The sequence below is a fragment of the Drosophila biarmipes genome, chromosome 3L (genome assembly GCF_025231255.1).
Source record: "Drosophila biarmipes strain raj3 chromosome 3L, RU_DBia_V1.1, whole genome shotgun sequence".
NCBI classification, from domain to species: Eukaryota; Metazoa; Arthropoda; class Insecta; order Diptera; family Drosophilidae; genus Drosophila; species Drosophila biarmipes.
In genome coordinates, this window is record NC_066613.1 from 15385006 (window position 1) to 15406946 (window position 21941).

Here is a 21941-nt window from a genome sequence, read left to right on the forward strand (position 1 = left end):
AGTCGTGATTGCATTTGGCAGTTGCCGGGGGAACGGGCCGCAGTGTCCAGGCCAGACATATGTTAGCCTTATAATTTATGCCCCTGTATTCTGTAATCCGTACTCTGCATTCCGTACGAATTTCGTTTATTAATTGTGCAAGCCGATCGTCAAAATATTTGCGCCCCCGGGCTATCCTTACTTCAGTTTATTTGTTTTTAAAACACACACAATGCATGTCCCGCCACCCTCTCCCGGCAATTTATTTAATTGCATAGAACGCGGATTGCCCAAGGTTGCCGATAATTTATATGTCACAGCTGAATTAAATGCATTTAACACGGGAATTAAGCAAATAAACAGCAGACTCGACGCGAATAATTGGGAAGCGAATTTCTTGTTTTGTTTATACTCCTGCGCTGCTTAATTAAACTCATTTGGGGGGTCGTTAAAATAAATCAAACTGAAGGCGGGATGCTGTAAGGGGTAATAAGTGAAATTAGCTAAATGAGCCATAAACAAAGCGCAGTTAGTACGGATTATAGGTGCCTGGCGAAAATGAAAGTGAATTCCGGCAGATGAGAAGGGGAGATTGCAGGCTAATCAGCATAAAAATGAGGCTTTAGCACCTTAAAACATATTTAAATTGATATTATATTTGTATATACTAACTACTGATTGACTTAGTTTTCCCACTCCTCAAACCCTGTCATATTTCCACTCAGCCGCACTCAAATACTAAGCGCTCTATCTCGCCTAATTAAATGTCGCAAAATAAATGCTTAATTGGACAGATAGACTGCTGAATGAGCAGCCGATATGGCCGACATATGTGTTTTTGGATGGGGGCAGCCAAAGCGATCCAAACAGAAGTCGAGAAATGTTAAACAGTTGATGTCTGCTGGCATTTCAGCTTGCCACACAATCTGCATATGCGACTGCCAGTGCGGCTGATACTTGAACGGCCGTCGGACGAAATAGATATGTGCCAAAAGATTTTGACAGGCCAACTATCAACTCATATCGTTAATGTGGCAAACTTCTCCCTGCTGCAAGACCTAATTGAAATGTCGATAAGGCAAACGTTTTGACAGCCTGACAGCTGCCTGGAAATACGGTCAAATAGCCGAAAAGAGTCGAAACGGGCCAAAAAAGCCCCACTGCAAATGTCACTTCGAAGAAGTTACTGCCTGGCCCACATTGCGTATACGCCGCGTTGACTCATTGTCTTCTAAGCACTCGCGTATGCCGCAATTTGACCCAGTTCCGGGCACAATAAGAACCCATGAGTCACGGCAACTCCAGTTTTGGATGTCCCAGCTGGCTGGGCTCCTTGGAGGCACTCGCGAAATTTATGCGCACAATATGCGAAATTTATTGTAATGACAATCGCTTAGTGCATAATTCGCTGCCCGCCCCCTTTTGCGAGTACTTTTATTTTGTGTGTGTGTTTTTTTTTTGAGCAGGAAGCGGGCAATCAATGTGGCTTGTTTTGCCGTTTGTCGTTCGGCTTTTGGGCTGTATTTTTTGGATGCAGCTGCTCCAATTGACGCCCACCTGCAAAACGGCGAGCAGAGGGGCTAAATCTGACGTCAGAGTGGGCTGAGATGTGCATAAATCAAAGTGAGAATTAAGTGTCCAAGGCAGTAACATAACGAGTAAAAATCATTTCAGGTTTCCCAGCACAAAATGCATTTTTAAATAAAGTGTTGACGAAAATCTGCAGTTCCTGAATATGCAAAAAGGGGTTAAAGAAAATACTCATGAATTAAAATTCAACAATACACTTACCCTTAATTTAAGGCATTTTTATTTAGTGGCGGTTTGTTCTATAAATGTTTATTTAAATTTTGGATTTATTTATTTATTTTACATTCTTCTCATTTCTCCTTGCCCATTTTCCTTATCTAAACATTTGCTTACAACATCCAAAATCAAGCTTCGCATCTGAAATCCTTCATTACGCAGGTGTCAGCCTCGGGTTTCAGACTCGGCCTCTCATTTCCACTGAACAATGTGCATCATTAACGCAAAATGCCCGTTGCTGCCGCATTGTGACTGCCTTTTTGCAACTCGTTAACAAAAGCGCAAATATTTTAAGCTTTCATTTCGTTTTGTTTCCTTTTTTTGGGTTTTGTTATTTTTACAAATATTCGGCGGCTTAATGAAGTGCGATTCAGAATCGCAGGCGGGCGCAGGAGATCGGCAAATGTGTATTAAGCTTATTTTTGTGGTCTCGCCAAATGAGGAAGTCGAAATGTTTTCAGCAAGTGAAATACCCCTCGGAGTCGAAAAAGCCCCTCGAATGCCCCTCGCAAATCATCTGGGACTCACGTGCGACTGACTTTTGTGGGCTGGTCTTTTGACCATTTTTGGGCCAGCTCTTTTTTATTTTTTGGGTCTCGCATTGATTAACGCATTTCTTTGGCTGTCCGGCATTGTTTTTTTCCGCCGGGCTCCCATTGTTGTTGCTTCTGTTGGCTGTTTTCTGTTTTTCTGGTGGAGCTGCCGTTTTGGCAAGTGATTTATGCCGCCGTTGGGGAACTGCAACTGACACATTGCGGAGACACATTTGTAGCTAATAAGTTTAGTGGCATAATGAATGGCATTTGAAAAGGACCATTGAATCGCCAATCGAGAATATACAGATTGTATATGGCCGGGGCATTGCAACATGTGGCAGCTTTTCGAATGAATCACGCCAATAAAATCTGGGTCAGCAGAAGTTGGCATATTTGGTGGGAGATTGAGAAATGGGAAATTTAATCGGTACTTCTACTTTTTCTTAGCGGCTCTAGACATTTTTCTGAATAAATAAAGTAGTTTCTTAGATTGCCCCCAATGCCATTCTGATGTAAGTCAAAGTTTTTGCCATAACTTATGTTTTTATATAAAGGAGACTGGAAAATTACTGAAGCAATAAACCCCCCAGCTAAAATTTGTTAACTTCTGCATTTTAATAATCAACATCGTTGTAAAACTCATATTAACTCCCTATAAAAATTATTCAATCAAAAGTTTAATTTACCTGTGCCTTTAATTACTAAGTGATTCTCTTTATTACTCCTAATATAAAAAAGCCATAAGCTTCGTCCGCCTTTTATGGTGCATTTATGTATAAAGCTTTTTTTAATTGAATTTATTTTCGATTATGTGTGTTTTATGATTTCAAAACTGTAATTGATTTGTTTAGATGTTTTTTGGTATTGCAAAATATTTTTCAAATTGTAGCTGGCAAAGGTATCTATTGATCTTAGTTTAGGAGTTTATTCCTTTCAAAAAAAGTACAACAATTCTTAAAAACTTGGAATTAGTTAATAGTTATTATCCCCCATCTTCATTACTGGCACTTAAACGGCGGAAAAAACTCACAGCGTCGCACATTGCGAGTTAATTTTTTTAAAGACGCGCACGCGTCGTCGGCCGCACACGCCAATGCCAACGGAACACCTTCGCAAAAGGTGTTAAAATGCCTGCTCCAAAGGGCAGAGTGCCAGCCAAAGGACGAGGGGTGCCAGGGGTTAAGGTGGTTAATAACCCGAACGCTAATGAAAGAGACACTGACGGCGAATGACGTCAAAGTTGAAGAGCGACACGGAACTGAGGGTGTTAAGGCTGCCAACGAACTCTCCGGAGGGTTAAGGTCTCGGATCCTTCAAACGATGATATGGGGGCGAGCTGAGCTAAATTTATGATGATGATCTCAAGTTTGATCGCAGCTGATGAATGATCCTGAGTTATTTGCTGTGTTTTGCAGCTGCCCCTATTAAAGATGACCAGCAACATTTGATTTTTTTAATGGACTTTTGAGAAATCGAAAATGGAGTGGGGCAGGGCCAGGGGCAGGGGCAGGGGCAGGGGCATCTCAAGATAAACGCTTCATGCTTTTCTTTTAACACCTTTTCGAGAGATTTGTGCTGTACTGTGTTGTTTGCCCTTCCACTTAGCGCCTCTTTTACGATTAGAAAAAAAGCGGAGAAAATAAGGTGGTGTGGGGCGGCGAGGGGTGGACCTCATTTAATTATGTAAACGACACGAGCGTGGCTCGAGTAGAAGATGCGAGACCCATTTATGTCAAATTGACACCTTGTGTGTCCCCCAGCAGTTTCTCCAGGCCTCGTCTACACAGGGAAAAACTACACTTAATCTTAATAATTCTCCCTTCTGTGGCAACATTAAAAGAAAAGCATAGTTTCAATTCACTTTTAAAAATCTTTACTTTGTAAATCGTATTATTATTTTTTTTAAGGACTATTTAACCAAACCAAATATATTTTTTCTTTCTGTGTAACCATAGAGTTTCCAAATTCCACTCCCTCTCCGCTTCTTCCGCCCTTTCGTTTTCCCCAGCCTAATACACTTTAAATATTTATGAGCCCGTCTTGCGCTCTTCTACCTAATTGATGAGTTCGCCTCAGATAAAGGTGTTAAAGTCGGTTCGGCCTTCGGTGGACTGAACAGATATCTCCCTGTACATAAAGTCGGAAGACCATCTTGCAGTTGGCTGTTGGCTGTTTGCTTTCGCAGGTGCCAAAGCAAAGCGGAGGAGACGCGTCCAGCTGTGCCGACAAATTGTGGCTGGCGACAAGCAAATAAACAGAATCAAAGCCCGCAGAGTCCCCCTTCCGCGATTTGCTCGCGTGTAAATGATTCTCGCCGGGGAATGTCCATGTAAAGAGTTCCGAGTCTCCAAAGAGGCGGTGTGGCCAGGCGCAGGTACCGCTCGGTAATACATGATAGCAGGTAGCGCTTGGCTTGTCAATACCTACACGCCTGCCTGCGGCCGAGAGCCCATGTGGCATGCCACGGGCGGGGAGCCTAGGCCACAGGAAGGGGGTACACTCAGCCAATTTCAGAAGTTAATGCACCAGGATTTTACAAAAAATATGAAGTAGTTCTCATCTTATTTAAATACCAATTTGATTTTGTAGTTCTTTATTCATCTTTGAAGAACTCATAGTAATCGTACTTGATTGATTAATCGCCTAATTAAATAGCCTATATTTTTGTACTATTCCTTTTTTATAGTGATGCAAAGTTTGACAATTGATGTAAAAATACCTACTTTTCAAGCTTCCTTTTTCGCGTGTAAGTCTCCACAGAAAATTAACTTAAATTTGTGGGTCCACATCCCACAGGGCATTTTCCATTCGACATTCGATGCAAATCAATGGCGCGGCCAGCGGAAAGCCTCCTCTGAGCAAATGCAAAGTGGACACAAAATTCAATTCCCAGAAATTGACTGCAAATCGCGCGGAGGAGACACATGGGCCTCAAGTCCCCTGGTGACATTTAGTTGGCCAAAAAAATCAAAGAGGGAAAACCAGGGAGTTGGCCATTTCGCAACCGAGAAAACGAAACGAAACGATGCAAAACGCATGTCGAGCATGGGCTGCACTTGTCGCAGGCCTCCGAGGAAAAGAGCGATCCAACTACTGTTCCAAATTTGATTTGCCATGCTGATTTGGCCGGCGGAAAATGCGGAAAAACATAGTTGGCATAGTTTTGCCCCTCCATCACTCTCTTGCCCCGCTGCTCGTTGGCCAAGATTTATGTGCGGTTGGTCCAATAAAATAATTGCCAGCGATTTTTTATGCAAATCGCTTTTCGCTCCTTGCCTGAGTCATGGCCAAAACAAACCGTCTATATGCATATGTGCTGGACCAAACTATTTTTACGATCTTCTGGACCCGACTTGGGGGGCTTTATAGTCCAGCGTTTAGTTTTTATGGCGCCCGGGGCTCGGGGTTAATTCGCTGGCGATGGCGGGACTTATCGACGATCCGTGGGCTTTGAAGAGGGTCAGCCCTGGGACTTGACATTGGCTTCAACGCGCCAACGAAAGACTCTGGCAACGAACTTGCTCTGGCCGCGCTCCCCAAACGAAAGACTCAGGCAGCGAACTTGTTCTGGCCCAGAGCGTTCGCTCGGCCGCTTGAATGTGTCAAGTCTATTGCTTCCTGCCTTAATGGAAACTTTCACTGGCGAGCGATAATAAACATTAGCCGTCGTTTCATTAAACAAATTTCAGGAAATATATTTTTTATACCCATACATATCTCTTTTTGTTTTTGCACTCAATTGAAGCCTGGCCCTGGGGCGCGATTGGCAATTGGATTCGCGAACAATACGCCATCGATTATTTAACGATTATTTGGTGCTATAGCATTTCTACCATTGCTTTCTTGCCTTTCTTTCTGGCTCTCTGGCGTTTTTGTCTTGGCCTAGCAATTACTTTTGGCCGGCTTTGAAGGCCGCTTCTGCTTATCCCCCCGACGAATCTGACTTGGCTCTGAGCAGCCTTTTGTTGGCCTTATCACAAAAGCCGGGCTTTCATTGTTTCAATTTTGCACTGGGTGTGTGTGGGGGGAATTACTAGCACAGCTGATGAACTGATATTCGGCACGTGCCGTTAATGAAGTCGGGCAATCGCTTTAGAAAGCCCCTAACTCGGTGTAAAGACTATGGTGTTTTGGATGTTTTTCGGGAATTACAGCACCAATTAGATCGCTATCTGCGGGACCCTTTGTGTGGGCATCATCTCTTGACTTTTTATAACCCCATTCTGGCCAAACCATTTAGGCATTTAATTTATCGCTTCCCGCAGTTCAACTGCCTTTGTTATTGATATGATTTGGACCCATTTCTTACGAGTTTTATGGAGCGACATTTATGAGCGACTTTATGCGCAGCTGTCGCAGCCGCCAAGATCGAACGCAAAATGGCCAGTTTTATGGCTCAATACCGAGGGGGGCTGAGAAAATGCCTCGCATTAATAGAGGTAAAAATATCCAAATAAACAGTTGGCAATTTGACATCTTTTTTATATAGTTATTTTGGCATATTGATGGTCGTTAATAGATAGAGTTAAATTGAAAAGAAATGTCAGCCGATTGAATGGCGAACGGGGTTCGCGGTGGACAGCGACGGCTCTTTAAAATGCAAAGCGGCTGCCGAGGTGGGTAAAAGACACAAAAAGCAGCCACAGAAACAGAAACAATAAAAGTAACAACGAATATAATGGAACATCAAATTTATTAATTTTTATGGGCTTTATTTTTCGGAGGGGTATTTGTCTGCTTCCCCGTTTGTTTCCATTTCTCACAACAAGTGCCAAATTTGGTCTGAGTCCGAGGTTCTTGACCACGAACACGCACGTGCGACCGGTTGGCGTGTATTTGTGCGTATCCGACTGCCAGCGGATTATTTTGCATATTTTGTTCGATTTTAAATGAAGTCACGTTGCACTCGTAAAGCCGATATTTATGTTTGTCATTATTTTTTATGCTTTCTGCTTGTTTTTCATATAAATATTACCTTTTTGTGTCTTGTTTTGGGCTCCCCCAACATGTGTTGCCACAGCAATGTCTTGTTTTCCGCGGCGGCGGTGGCGTTAAACAATAGTTAACAACTTTATTTGTGCACTTAACGCTCTTGGCCATTAAGAGCCAAGCAACTCCTCACGTTTCGGCTGCCATTCACCTGAGAAATGCCAAAGCAGCAACCTCAGTTGCAGTTGAAGTCGCAGTTGCAGTTGCAGTTGCACTTGCACCAGCCATGTTGCAGGTTGCTGGGCGATGGGTGATGGGTGCTGTGTGCTGCATCTGCGGCAGAAGCCGCCACCAGTCATCGCCGTCGCCTGTCAGTCCGCATAAAAGTCAGAGATGGCTATGAAAAATCACCAAAACGAATCGCTAAACAGCCGCAAAATGCACTCGAAACGGGGCATGGCGAATTCGAGACGCGGAGTATGAGAAAATCCACTAAAATCATCTGGGGAAAACGGAGCCTTTGTTTGCCTTTGCGACTGTAGACAGGTGGAATTGGAGGGAAAGTGGAACGAGGGCTGTAGCTTTTAGGATAAATTATCGTAAATAATGTTACAGGAAATCGGAATGAAAAATTCATTTTAATGGCTTACTTAATATTCATTAAGGTGAGCTCTTCAACTGATAAATATATCTAATTTTTACAATTGACCCAATCACACCCTAAATATTTTCACAAATCATAATTATGGACACCTCCAAAACTAAAAATATTTCCATAGCCATGCAAGTGACACCTTGACAATTAAAATGTTTGAAACTTTTCTCTTTCCCAACCATTAAATCACAATTTCCTATTCAGGCAAATGACACCCCTCAAAGAGTAATTGTAAAGGCAATTGACCCTTTCAATAATTACAATTTCTCGTAGTGAATAAATCATGCTCGCATGAATATGAATCACATAACTGCTGCAGCTGCAGCAAACTCCAAACTGGACACTAAACCCAATTCATCAACACTCCAAATGGGTCAAATCAATAAACAATAGCACAAAATGTCCAAAGACTTCGGCACAAGTGGGCGAATAACTCCCAGACGAAAGCGGGCCATACACACTGCCCATTTGAACTCCCTTCTCCAGTACAATTTATGCAAATACCCATTTGCTGACGCTGCCGTCAGAAGCGATTATTGACAACGGCATTTTAATGTTAAACAAAAAAAGCATCATAAATAAATAAAAATACTTTGGCGTGCCAGACAGTGTGGAAAAAAGTTGAAATTATAAGTACCTGAGCATAATTTCACCGCGGCCACAAGAAGTGTCCAAAAGAACCAAAAGTTCGTAATTGAAATTCATGTTTGTGGTTCTGGGGGCTGTCACACAATTACCGTTCGGCTGGTGGTGGTGGTGCCCCAAAGTCCAATCGAAGCCACTTAAAGATTCCGCGAGGCTTCCGCAGACGACGCTCCACGCATTCTTATGAGGTCATTTGCGTGGGGAGCCCACTAAATGCGCCCTAGCTGCCCAACTAACTAACCCACTCCACGAAAAGCCCCGCTCAGAACGTTTGCCAAGTGGAAAACTCGGTTCGTGGAAAACCGCAGTGGAAAATGGCAGCTCCAGACATTACTCATGCGACCCGCAATGAAACACAAAAATCTATTAAAATTATCACACGCCATGTTGACCTCAGCGGCGAGCAAACATTACTCAAAAACCCAAAAAAAAAGCACAAATAGTACCGTGTGGGTCTGGCAAAAATCCATAGCCCGAAAAAAGGAAAGAAAATAAAGCGACCGCAGCCAATAAAATGAAAAATGCTGGCGCAAAAATATTGCAGCTAAAATAATTTGCCACGCTCGTAAATTTTCAGCTCATAAAACAGAAACGAGGCAACATTTGTTGCCGGGGATTCGGAGTTTCGAAGTTTCCAAGTTGTTCGGGGGAGTGAGTCAGTGTCGGGCATTTCTCGAATTTGAGTCAGATTTTCGTTGCTTTCTGCTATTTTTTATGGCCAGCCTTCGCTGGCGATCGACAGTCGCTTTGATATATGGGCCCTTGGCCCCATCATTTGCATGTGAAAAGCCCGGCTCGTTGTCGAATAAAAAATTTCACTAATTTGCCAAACGATTATTATGTTTGGCTAAACCGCCTTAAGTGTTGCCATAAATTAGCCATTCCCTGTTCTCTAAAACTGATATAAAACAAAAGCCAATCAGGTCGATAAAACAAAGAAGAAGTTTCAAGTAACCAACTTTATTTAACTACATCCAAAGAAAATTGCATAAAGTGCTGGAGCAAAGGAAGTAAACTCGATGTGTAAATCATCTCCAGAATTAGCAGTCCGTAGGCCTCCGGGTCCGCAAACAAAAATAAACAAAAACATACACTCTTAGCATGACAAAGGCCACAAATTTAGCGCGTTTCTATTTGTTGTCGTTTGCGCAGCTCGCCGAGAGATATTCAAATTCGACAAATACCCCACTCAAAACGAATGACTTAGACAACGAACTTGCATTCCCCTAAAAGCGCATGAGCATTAAGATCCCGACCGGGGCCATAAAAATAAAAATCAAAATCGAAATAAAAATAAAAATCAGACGACAAATCTACAAACAACAAATTTCGGTGCCGAGCAAAACGAAATTGAAGCGAAGAATGCAATAAAAATAAAGCCGGAGAAAAGAAATGAACGTAAAGATAAGAGCCGAGTGATTCGGACAGGGGGCAGTGGATACCCACAAGATTGCTCAAGTGGCAGCAGAAAGTGTTGCAGGGCGATAAAAGTTTAATCAAAATTTATGGCAGGGAAGCGGCATCGCAGATAGAGGTGGATGCTGAGGAAGAGAAAGGGGAGGGGGGCTTGGAGCTCTGATTGCCAATGGGCCATATAACACACGAGTTACTACGTCTATGAGCTGTAACTGCAGCTAGGAAACAAATTCTTTTTAGAATCCACTCCTGAAAAGAGACTTTTCTGAACCTTAAATCAGTTTTATATATTATAAAATTAAACACATACGATTATTATACCCATCACTGCCGTAAAAATTGGATAAATCACTAATCATTATACAGTAACAATAAAAATATATTCTCTGCTCTAAATAAATCTAGTATTTCGGATACCAAACTAAAAGCAGACCTTTTCTAGTTAATATATTTTTGATTAGTTGTTTTTATATTTCCCTTAATAATTTTCTCTCTGTGTTCCTTCTTCTTTGGCAGTCCCCGGAACTGGACTATCGGCACGAGCTGATGGGTCGTCTGCACAAAATCGAGCCCGCCGATGTTGAACTTGAGGCTCTGGCAGCCGCCGCTGCAGCCGCCAACAACAACAACAACAATAGCAGCAGCAGCAACAACAACCACAACAGCAACAGCAGCAGCAACAACAGCAACGGCAGCCAAACACCCACCAGCAACAGCAACAACAACAACAGCTTGACAGCCGGAGGCCATCAGCAACACCAATTCCACCACCACCTGCACCACCACCACTCCCATCAGCACCACCACCAGCACCACCATCTGCACCAGCACCACTCGCACAGCCTGCAGAGTGGCGAAAGTGGTGCATCGGAGGCGTGGCCCCACCTCACCGCCCCCTCGTACGCCAGCGATGTTGCACACACGCAGCAGCAACAGCAGCAGCAGCAGCAACACCAGCAGGCGCAGCAGCAACTGCAGCCCGCCGGATCCCCGAATTCCAACTCGAACGGAGCCTACGGCTGTGCCCCGCTCTACGATGGAGCGCCCTACGAGGTGGCACTCGGCTACGGTGGTGCGGTGGTTGCGTCAGCGGGTGGTGCGACTTCCAGCGACAAGGAGTATCTGTATGGTGGGTACATCTACACGGGGGAAAAGGCGATGGGGATGGGGATGGGGACTGGAATTAGGAATGGGTTCCCATCTGATGGGCACACAAAATTACACGCATGGTGAAATCTCGCAAGTCAATAGCAAAGTAGAGAAAAACAAGCGATGGCATCGTGTTTGCGGCTCGATGCCGAAATGTGAAATCTGAAACCGCCCAAAAGAAATAAAAAACGCAGACAAGCGGGAGACCCTGCTCAGAAAACTGATTGAGGTCGCCACGAACTGGCAATAAGCTGTGGTAAAAAACATACAAATCATCGAAGAATATTTGAAAAACATTTTACAAAAATGTATTTTATTCATGATCCAATAATACATGTTATTTTTTAATTTCTTCGATATTATCAGCCTTCCTTTAAACAAGTTTAATGTAACCCAGTCATTTTCCAACATTTTACATAGCCAAAACTAAACATTTCTTTGGTAACATGTATTTTAAATGTTAGAGCGTTTGTATCATCAGCTTACCAAATACCACTACTTCCATTTTATCTTTTTCGAGCTTCACTGTAGTCGCTACCACCTCCATCAATCAGTGAACCAAAGCCTATCAATAAACACCTGAACCCTAGACGAAAAGTTTCAATTCTGATTGTGGGCCCCCCGCTAAATGGCAGCTCTAAAAATAGTCAAACAAATGAGCTGCTGTTTAGAAATTTCATGCATATGCGAGATTTCATTGTGTACATTAATAATTCCCCATGCCGCGATTTGCATAATGTGTTAGCAGGCAATTATAAGGCGCTTTTCTCCCCGTCTTTTCTTGATTGCACAGAAACCAAAAACAAAGAGGCTCTATACGCCGATCCGCTGGACGATCCCTACCAGCGACCCGTGCTCTGGGACGATATTACTACCTCAATCCAAAATATCGATCCGGAGAACGCGCTCATGCTGAGCAGCAGCAACAACAATGGCAGCGGCAGCAGCAACAGTGGCAACGGCGGCAGCAACAGCGGCGAAGCTGCAACATCGCAGCTGCCGCAGGTCAAGATGGAGGCGATCGATGAGAGCCTGCTCGAGACTTTCGCGACCCCATTGCTCAGTCCCCTGGAGATAAAGACCGAGAAGCAGCAGCAACAGCAGCGACAACAGCAGCAGCAACATCAGCAGCAGCAGCAACACCAGCAGCAACATCAGCAGCAGCAGCAATACCAGCAGCAGCACTATCAGCAACATTATCAGCAGCAGCACTTGTACCAGCATCATCCCAGCCTGGCGCTGCCTGGCCTGCCACCCGCTGTCGAGATGGTGGAGTTGCAACTGCAACAGCAGCAGCAGCAGCAGCAACAACAGCAGCAACATCTGCAGCACAGCAGCAGCAGCAACAGCCCCAAGCTGGCGACCCCCGGCGACAGCAGCAGCAACACCTCCTCCTATCAGCAACAGTACGCATCTCAATTGGTCGCCGGATCGGGCGGCTATCTCAACGGTAGCAGCAGCAACTCCTACGGCTACAGCTGGCACAGCAGTCAGGTGAGTGAGCTTAAGTGACGGGATCTAAAAAATATACTTGGAGAAATCTTAGTTTAAATGAAGACAGCAATGTTACATTTATTTAAAATTGTAGAACCTAAATATCATAGAAAACATTTTAAAAATTTTAAAAATCATATAGAACACATTTAAAAAAGATTCATTAATTGAAATGAAAATTATTACATAAATTTTAAATATTTTTCGATTCAATACCCATTTATTAAACACTTTTAAAACATTTTATATTTCTGCCTGTTCAAAACCCAGACCTTCCACACCAAATACCAAATACACCCGCCATCAGTCGCTGCGTCCGCCACCGCCTCCGCCACTGCCACGCCCACAGCTCAACTCGGTGCTCAACAGCAACAGCAACAACAGCAGCAGCAACTGCAGCAGCTGTGTCCCCCGGCGGCGCCCAGCACCCCCTCGGCCTCCTCCTCGTCCATCTCCTCGTCCTCCGCCTCCTCCGCCAGCCGCCATATGTTCGTGCCACCCCTGACTCCTCCCAGCTCGGATCCCGGCAGTCCCGGCAGCTCCATGGTGGCAGCAGCAGCCGCGGCAGCCGCTCAACGTCGCACCACCCCACCACCGCCCTATCAGCAGGGCCATGTGATGGGCCTACTCAACCCACCGCCCACACTGCAGCTCTTGGGGGGTGCAGTCACGGGGAGCAGCTGCACCACCGCCACCACCACTCTGACCACCCTAACGCCCGCCAGTGCCATCCAGCAGCAGCAGCAGCCGCAGCAGCAGCAGGTGCAACAAGTGCAGCAGCAGCAGCCACCGCCCACCCCCCGCTCTTCGGGGGGCGGGAGGCGTGGCCGGCACTCGCACCACCAGCCGGGAACGGCGGCCCACATCGCCAGCCTGATGAGCGTGCGAACGGTGCGCTACAACCGCCGCAACAATCCCGAGCTGGAAAAGCGCCGCATCCACCACTGTGATTTTGTGGGTGAGTTGAGATACATTTCAGAAAATCCACTAAGTTATTTTTTAAATTATGTTAAGGTTATATATATTCCTTAAGTTTTTTTCTCTTGAAGTACTTTAAAGAACTTTTCTAGTTTTCCATTGGGGCAACTAAGATACTTTTCAGATTAAATCAGGATTTTTAAAGTTCTTCTTCTAAAAATTTTAATTTATTTTACATATAAGATGCTACTAAAGTTGAAAACTATTTTTAAGTGAGAGACCCTTTCGTATTTTTGAGACGTCTGAAGATGCATTTCCTCAGCATAAAGTTCACAAATATAGGGAAGATCTTTAGTATACAAAAAGTGCTATACCGCTGTTCGTAAAGACCCCATTTCTTCGAGATCTCTGGAGATGCGCTTCCTCGTCGCTCGTTGTTAGTCTTCACATGCCCCTGTATCGTTTATCATTTGGCGCGCTTTGCGACACTTTTCGTAACAAAGTCCCCTGCCGCCCCCTTTTGCGCCCACCTTCGAGCCAGCAAACTCCACTCCACGTGCGATCCTCATTGCGCATGCGTGCCGCGTTTTTCCAATCGGCATTTATTTATTCCCTATTTATCTATACATTTATTTATTATCTTTCTGAGTTTGCTGTGCTGTTTTCTTGCTGTGCGACTGACAGTTCCCGCTGCCAAGTTTCTGGTGTCGCAGTCGCTGTTGTGGCGCTTTTTCAATTGCCTTCTTTGTAATTCTAATTAGCCAATTGCCATATTTATGTAAGAGCTCCGAGGCACCTTCCCTGGCCTTTTGTTACAGTTGCATGCTTTTTATTTTTTGTTTCCAGCCCGGCCAAGTGCGTTTTCAATGTCAGAGGTGGGCGTTAGAGCGTTGAGTCAGCTTTGATCGATGGGCGAAACATGATCTGTACTGATGAAAGAATTAAGTTATAGAAGGATTTATTACAATTTTATTCACTGATATTTTCTATTGCAAGATCACAAAGCTCGCAACTAATCCTAAAAAATACAACAGCACCTTTGCGATTAGGGATCTAAATATAGCTTTGAATCACTTTAACATCTTCCTATAAAGTAAACAAGCTTCCTGAGCGTTGGATTTTTTCCATTACTCGCAGGTAGCTAAAGATCTTCAAGTTCGACGTAAAGATGAGATCACATCACCCGCTTCAGATAGTATCCATTAGCTATCGATGGATCACTTTTGCGGACCCCGGCCCAAAAGCACTTAAGGCAAAGCTGTCTGAAAATCGAAAAATCTACCAATCTACGAATCTAGAAATCCAAACTCCAGGCCAGACGCATTCCGTCCGTGTCCCAATGTCGCTTGTTCGAGACCGACTACGTGCGTTGCCACTAATAAATAATTGACAATTGTCTGACACGTTGGCCATGGCCATTTTGAGGCAACTCCGGCCGAAACGCTGTCCAAATGAAGTTATTATGCCATAAGCGCACGCACCAGACAGTGAGATATGTCTGGAGGAGTTCCTCCGATTCGGCAGCGCTTTTTGGTATCTCCAACTGTCTAACTGTCGGCGATCGCTGCCAGTCGCAGGTTGTATGTTGCTGGTTGCCAGTCCGCAAGCTGCGAGTTGCTAGTTGCTGGTTGCTGCTAGCTGGTTGTCAGCAGCATTCTTCACTGGCAGCGAGGCATTGTGTTTCGTGGCACGTTGCTCAGGCAGCTTTCAATTAGAGCCGTACGTGCGGGGATCCCCGGGAAATCCTTTTTTGGGCAAGGGGCACTAATGCCGCCGCCGTAAAGTGCCTCATAAATGTCACTCGCTCTGCGGTGTTGCAAGCTGCAAGTGGGCACTTGCGGACTGCAAGTGAATCTCGTGCAACTTTCACCCGCTAATTAAAGGCCCACGCCCACTGACCCACTTTCGAAGAATGGCTCTTCTATCGGGACCCCAGATTCGAGGCTCCTCTGATGTGCCTCGCTGTAAATCTGATATTTTTGGTGAACGCGAAAAGCAACAAAGTGCACTCGAAAAATGTTGTGGCTTTCAGTTGCCTCGAAGCTATTAAGAATTATTGGCCATAAATTGGGTTTAGTTGGTGTCTTAGAAGAAATCATCTAACGAAGATATCAATTATAATTATTAAAAGATAGATGCCCATACAGCTCTTTTTAGGCACCAAATATTTATTTATGGTTTTATATCGATGTTTACCACTTAATATGTTTGCTTACCCATCGATTTAATAGCCATTGCTAAGTCATATAATTTATTTATCAAATTAAGGTATAAGAGAAAGGCTTTCTATCAATAAAATTAGATTACGGACCTGGTATAACTTTCTTTATTGATTCCCTTAATTTAATTTCAGGTTGCTCCAAGGTGTACACGAAGAGCTCGCATCTGAAGGCCCATCAAAGGATACACACTGGTGAGTTTCCCTCCAATAAAACGGCCCACTGAAAACCCAACCAGCCACTTGATGACCCCGCATTTGACCCCCTGTCGCAGACTGGCCCACTGCGATCCTTCAGCTCGCATGTGGGCTGCGCACCACTGAGCAAAAAACTGACCCAACTGCACCACTGAACCGCCGATGAGCCACCGGCGAACAGCTGCACCACTCGGTTTTCGGGACGTTGGGCAACCGTCGCCTTTTGATTAATTCGCGCGCTCATATTTGTAGTTGCCAGCACATAATTTGCCAAGGCCCAGAGAGCTTCGAGCGCCTTCTTTTGAGTGCCTTGCACTGGGAATAATTTCTAGCTTTGCCTAAAAATAGTGAGATTTAATGATGTGCTTATCGGAAACCATAATATTTTGTGATAGATTAAAATTTCATAGCAAATTGATCTAAGTGCTGGCTTCTAAAAACAATAATGATGAGTATTTATTTTTGCTTTTCATTTAATTTTTTATTGATTATCACAGTATATTAGAAAAAGTAATTAGGAAAAGGAAAATAGTAATTTTGATCGTGATCGCAATTTCTTTTTTCACCCCAACTCAACCTAATGAAATTTTTAAAACTGCCATGATATATTTTGATAATGAAATCTCATCTCGTTGATCTGTGGAATTATTTTCTGTGTGCTGTTCATTTTCAATTTCTGCGCCACGGAGGCAACCGCAGCGAAAATCGTGATTTGTACGGTTTGTTTTTGCGGCTCTGGCTCCGTTTTTTCCGATCCTACGTTTTTTCCCGTTTCTGTGGTCAGTTGCAGTTGCAAGTTGGCAGTTGCAACATCAGCAATCGCCAATCGCCAACGCCATCAGCTGGGCGCACGTTTGGCCTGCATTTCCTCCTTGCTCGGATTACACTTGACGATCCGTGGCCGAGGTTGTTGCTGTTTCTGCCACTGCCCACCGATCACCGAGATCACCTGTCTTCGTTTTATGGGCCGCACGTTTAATGCCTCCACAAAGGAAGAGGGAAAAATAATACTAAAATGAGGAAGAGGGCAAAAAATGGCAGAATCCCATCTCTCCGCCGTTTTATTAATCGCACATGACCAGCTGATTTATGCGCAACTTAAAGCGCTGCCTTAAAAACATTTTTATTATTATGATTTTTGTGCGCAGCGCTGATTTTCACTCAGCTGATAAAGTTAACGCCCCATCAGCAAGAGGTCGGCAGCTCTGGGTTAACCCCGTACGCGGTTCCAGTTCCCTTGAGGTCCCCAAAGGTTCTCTATGCGATGTGGAGCAAATCGTAGCACCCGGCCAGCCAGCTTCGGGCCAACACGAATTCCGGGCCCGGCTTATTGGATTTAAGTTAAACAAGCCGACTTTCGCAATTCCTCGAGTGGCAAAGTGGCAGAGTGGCAGGCCGAGATGCAGAAACGCTTTGCTACCGTCTGATGGCTGTCGGTTTGTTTGGCTTTCGAGTTAGTTAGCGTTCCGGCAGAGCCCAGCCCATTCCATTCATAGATTTCATTGATATTCCCCTCGGCTCCAAGGCACACACACATTTTTCATGCCATTTCTGAGGCGCCACCGGGCTGTTGTCTCTGCTGATTAGCAACGCCGGGCTGAGAATTCGAGAGTTTTGGGGGGTAGAACGGGGTGGCTAGGTGGCGAGATTAAGAGATTTCCACCGCAAACATTTGCCAAAGTCATCGAGCTGTCGGCGGCAGTTCGTTTCCTAAGTCTTTCGCTTGCGCGAACTGAAGAGGTCCATTAGCGCGGGAAAAACTATTGGTCAACACTCGATTCTGTTGGCCGTCTGTGGAAGTGCTGTTTAAAATTTACAGAATATTTTAAGCTAAGGAAAATATTTAAATAAAAAATATTCGGAACTAGGAGGTCACTATGTATTCTTGACATCAACCCCCTTCTTTGTTTATTTCGGCCTCCAACCTTTTCCCATTTTCATTTCCCCACCTCCGAGCATCTTCACCTCATCGCCCAAACTCGAGACTCGTAAATTTGTCATTTTTATTTGGGCTTTTTGTTTTTATCTGGCTGCGTCGATTAGAAAATCACTTGGTAACTAATCTTTATGCAGGCGGCGAACGCATAAATTTGCCATATCTCCCAGCCAGTCTCCAGTCTGCAGGCCAGTATCCCAGTGTCCGTGGCCTGGCCCTAGGACTCGGATTTGGATTCGGGCTGGAACTGGCTTATTTTGTACTGATTTGTTTGCTAATACGTTCGCGCTGCCATAAATTAGTTTGATTTTATGCCCAGCGACTGGAGGAGGTCTTTTATGGACCAGTGTGGTCCAGTGCGGCCCAGCCTGGGGGCTCTAGTCGGCGGATCGGAGCTCCAGTCGCCGATGGAGCCTGAATTTATTTATATTGCCGCCGTGGCCTTATCGCGGCTGTAAGTAAAATTATGAAGTAATTCCGCTGCTCTTATCGCATTGCGTTCATCGCACATTACAAAACAACATTTACATAACTTTTGTTTGTTCGCCAGTCGTTTGTTTGTTGCCTTGTTGGCGGCTGTGTGGCTGCCGTGATCATTGCCAAATTAAATTCCCACGGCCGGGGAGGTCTTTAATGTCCCATTCTGGGCCGCATGACTCACCCACTCCGGCTGGAATGGCCATTTTGGAATCCAAATGCCCCACGTGTCCGTCCAAGCCCGCGATCCCCGTCCCCGCGATTATGTTCGCATCTCGAGGCACTTAAGTTCATTAAAAGAGATCTAAATAAACCAATAAGTCACGCCACGAGTCGAGGGGCATTGGGTTTCTATCCGAAAAGCCCCGGCGAAGTGTCAGCTGAGTGCCACTCGAGATCTCTTGGGTTCGAGGGCCCCCGAAAAGGCCGAGGGAACCAAACAAAATTTGTGCGTTTGTTCGATGTACAAAATAATAATAAACAACAATCACAGGTCTACTCGCTTTGATGTTGACTGAGATCTGGAGATGGGAGATGGGTTCAAGAGGCTCTGGAAACCATATAAAAAGGGGAAAGTTCGGGGAGGAAGAGGTTTGGGGTTGCAAATGTGTTTAAAACAATTGTTGTACTTTACAGAATATATAGAATATTTCCCTATCCCTTTCCCTAGACCCCTTCGAGTCGCTGCCTTTCAGCACCGAAATGGAAATCCCAATTCTGCACACCCCAACCAATCCAATTGGATTATGTCCATGGATAAACCATTCGATTCGCTCCACAAAACCCGGCCAGGCAACCAAAAATGTCAAGTTCACTCACAAATCTCCAGCCGCCATAATTATTTCATTCAATTTCAATTTAAATTTCAACACGAATGTGTATATTGTGTCGCGTACGAATGTTTTTGGGGGGACTTTGGAGGGTCTGAGTTAGTCATAGAGCGGTGCCAATAAAAAAGAGTTTCGCTCACCGGCCGGTGGAATTTATTCGAATGTCTTTGGCCGGGCAAATGGAATTGTAATGGAAATCACAAAGTACCAAATGCAAAATACAAAATACACAACATGCCAACTTGTGTAAGCAAACTGCTGCAGCTGCCGTTCTGTTGTCATTTTGCTATGGCCAAACAATGAAGTTTCAATTATTTCTCAATTATTTACACAATGTTTCCAGATCAATTTGGGTTGCGAAAAGCTTTATAGACGGGGGATGTATGTTTTTGAGTATTATTTCATTACAAAAAAATATGTATCCAATTCCAAGAAGACCAAGTAGCTCTCAGACAATCTCATAAATATTATAGATTTATTTAAAAAATACTATATGAATGTCTTACTTATCCGAGACTCTCGATTTCCTCTTTCCAGGTGAGAAGCCCTACACCTGCCAGTGGCCGGAGTGCGAGTGGAGGTTCGCCAGGTCCGACGAGCTGACCCGGCACTACCGCAAGCACACGGGGGCCAAACCCTTCAAGTGCGTCGTCTGCGAGCGGAGCTTCGCGAGGAGCGATCACCTGGCGCTGCACATGAAGCGCCACCTGCCCAAGAACAAATGAGGAAGGCGCGGGGTCCCAGCGAGCCCAGCTTCAGAATCAACTATACCACAATCCAAAGGACTTTAGCGTAGATAAAATGAATTCGTTTAGCTGAAAGGTTAACTACTACATGGTACACACACTCTACTCTAGGAACAGCTAACCAATTGGGGGTGGGGATGACGGCAGACATCACCCACTCGATTAACTCAAACGCGAAGTAGGCTAAGTAAATGAAATTACCACCTGCTTGACAAACATCCTAATGTACCAACTAACCCGCACCACAAGGCAAAAACACCGTCGGCACCACAATCACAAATTGAACTAGGCTAAAGTAGCGTTACGTTACCATGTATAAACTTATTTCTTTGCATATAGGACACTAGATCTACATAGATGTTTAATCAGAATTCGGAACCTAGGTGGGTTAAGTAGCCGTAGTCCCATGTATTCTACTTGTATATCACTATCGTATGTATCTTAGTGTCGTAAACCGTAAACCGTTTCAAAACCACCAAAAAGTGCTGGCACAAAAGCATCCAATAAATGTATTTGAAAAACTACTTCCATGCAATTTCTTACTGTTTGGCAAATCTCTGGGTATATTCGCGGGCATGCTCATCGTGTTGGGAGCGATTGCGCTTATAGAGTGCGGCGATTGCCGGCTCCAGGGGATCGTTTGGGTTCGGATCGGCCATCAAGGAGATGATGGAGATGAGCAGCTTGGAGACCGACAAAGCCGGCGACCATTGGGTATTGAGGATGTCCAGGCAGATGTGGCCAGACATGGCTATGTTGCAATGGTAAATCCGGGTGATAAAAGCAATATACGGGGCTTGGAACGGGTAGTCTTTGGGAAAGACCAGCTCCAACTTGAAGTGCCCGCCTTCATAGGGCGTTTCCGGGGGACCAGGTATGGAGGCTATCCAGTGGAAGAGGTTGTTATCCACTACCTCAACGCTACAACCCTCTATGCTTCCCTTGGAGAACTCGGCGATCTCCTTTTGCAGCCTGGCTGTGGAGAGGGGGTCACCTTGGGTGGGAATTCGGGTGCCCATGCGTTGAAGTCTCAGCACCAGGGGTATATTTTGACTCGTTGGATTGCTCGACGTCGGGCGATCGCCGTGTAAAAAATTCATCACCATTTCTACGACCCTGAAACGCCGCGGAGGATCCTCGGGAGCAGCTGGGTTTCTGGGTGGGTCCGTATCTGTGCTCTCCTGACCAACTTCAATGGGCACCGGTGCGGCTCTAGTTGGTGGGGGTCTGGAAATGTTTCTTCCCCTCAAGGTTCCACGTCTGCCTCCACGAGTTGGCACTGTTGAGGCCCGACCTGCATTTGCTATTCGAGCGGGTAGCACACTGCTCCTGGTGGCTGCACGGGCCCCTCGAATTGCTGAGGCCTGGCCATTCGCAGTGCGAGTCCGGTGAAGTCTGTTGTCAGGAAGGGAATTGGATCGAGGGCTATTTGCTGCATTCCCGGGTTCCCTCTGAAGCCGAATCCGCTCACTTCGTCTGGCCGGCATTTTCTTCGAAACACAAAATATAATAATAAATTTATAAATTATATGTCTCACTACTCACTGGTGGGGATGGAGCAGCTGAAAAATATTGAATACAAAATCCAAGCGTGCTTATTATACCCGGAAATTCGATAACTGAGTTGTCACCTTTATGAAAATTGCAAGCATCGATAGAGAGGTATTTGGGGTATTCCTCGATACTTTTGAAACGGTGAAAACCAGGGCTGTCATTTTATCTTACTTCTCCCTCTTAAATCATATTTGTTAGTTTTAGGATCTCCTTACCCCAATTACAAATTTAGATAAGAAGTGGTAATAAAAAATTAGATATTACATTGTCTTACTGTTCACAGCTACTTAAACAAACCCAAAGCTTAGGGAATATCCAGAATGTTTTCTACAATTTAGTTATTACTTATCCCAGCTTGTTAATTTTACTGTACACATTTCTAACAACAGACTTTGGCGCGACTGTACCTCGACTAAATAGCTCATTCTATTAGTCATTCACGGCTTGATTTGTTT

General features: G+C 44.8%; 2 protein-coding genes across 2 annotated transcripts in view; one reads left to right on the top strand and one right to left on the bottom strand.

Annotated features, from left to right (window-relative positions):
• Positions 1-20456, top strand: part of LOC108035609 (dendritic arbor reduction protein 1) — a 30169-nt gene extending 9713 nt beyond the window's left edge. Inside the window, exons 2-6 of the mRNA XM_017111294.3 lie at positions 10483-11095; positions 11909-12609; positions 12880-13567; positions 15881-15940; positions 19724-20456. Of these exons, the coding sequence (XP_016966783.1) occupies positions 10483-11095; positions 11909-12609; positions 12880-13567; positions 15881-15940; positions 19724-19911 (2250 nt within the window). The 3' untranslated portion in view covers positions 19912-20456. The remainder of the gene's footprint in view (positions 1-10482; positions 11096-11908; positions 12610-12879; positions 13568-15880; positions 15941-19723) is intronic.
• LOC108035610 (ubiquitin-conjugating enzyme E2 E3) lies at positions 20416-21535 on the bottom strand. Its single transcript, XM_017111295.2, has 2 exons — positions 21478-21535; positions 20416-21422 (listed from the first exon to the last, which is right to left on the bottom strand). Exon 2 carries the CDS (start codon positions 21417-21419, stop codon positions 20472-20474), a length of 948 nt encoding a protein of 315 aa, XP_016966784.1. The 5' UTR covers positions 21420-21422; positions 21478-21535; the 3' UTR covers positions 20416-20471.
• Between the last annotated feature and the right edge of the window lie 406 nt (positions 21536-21941).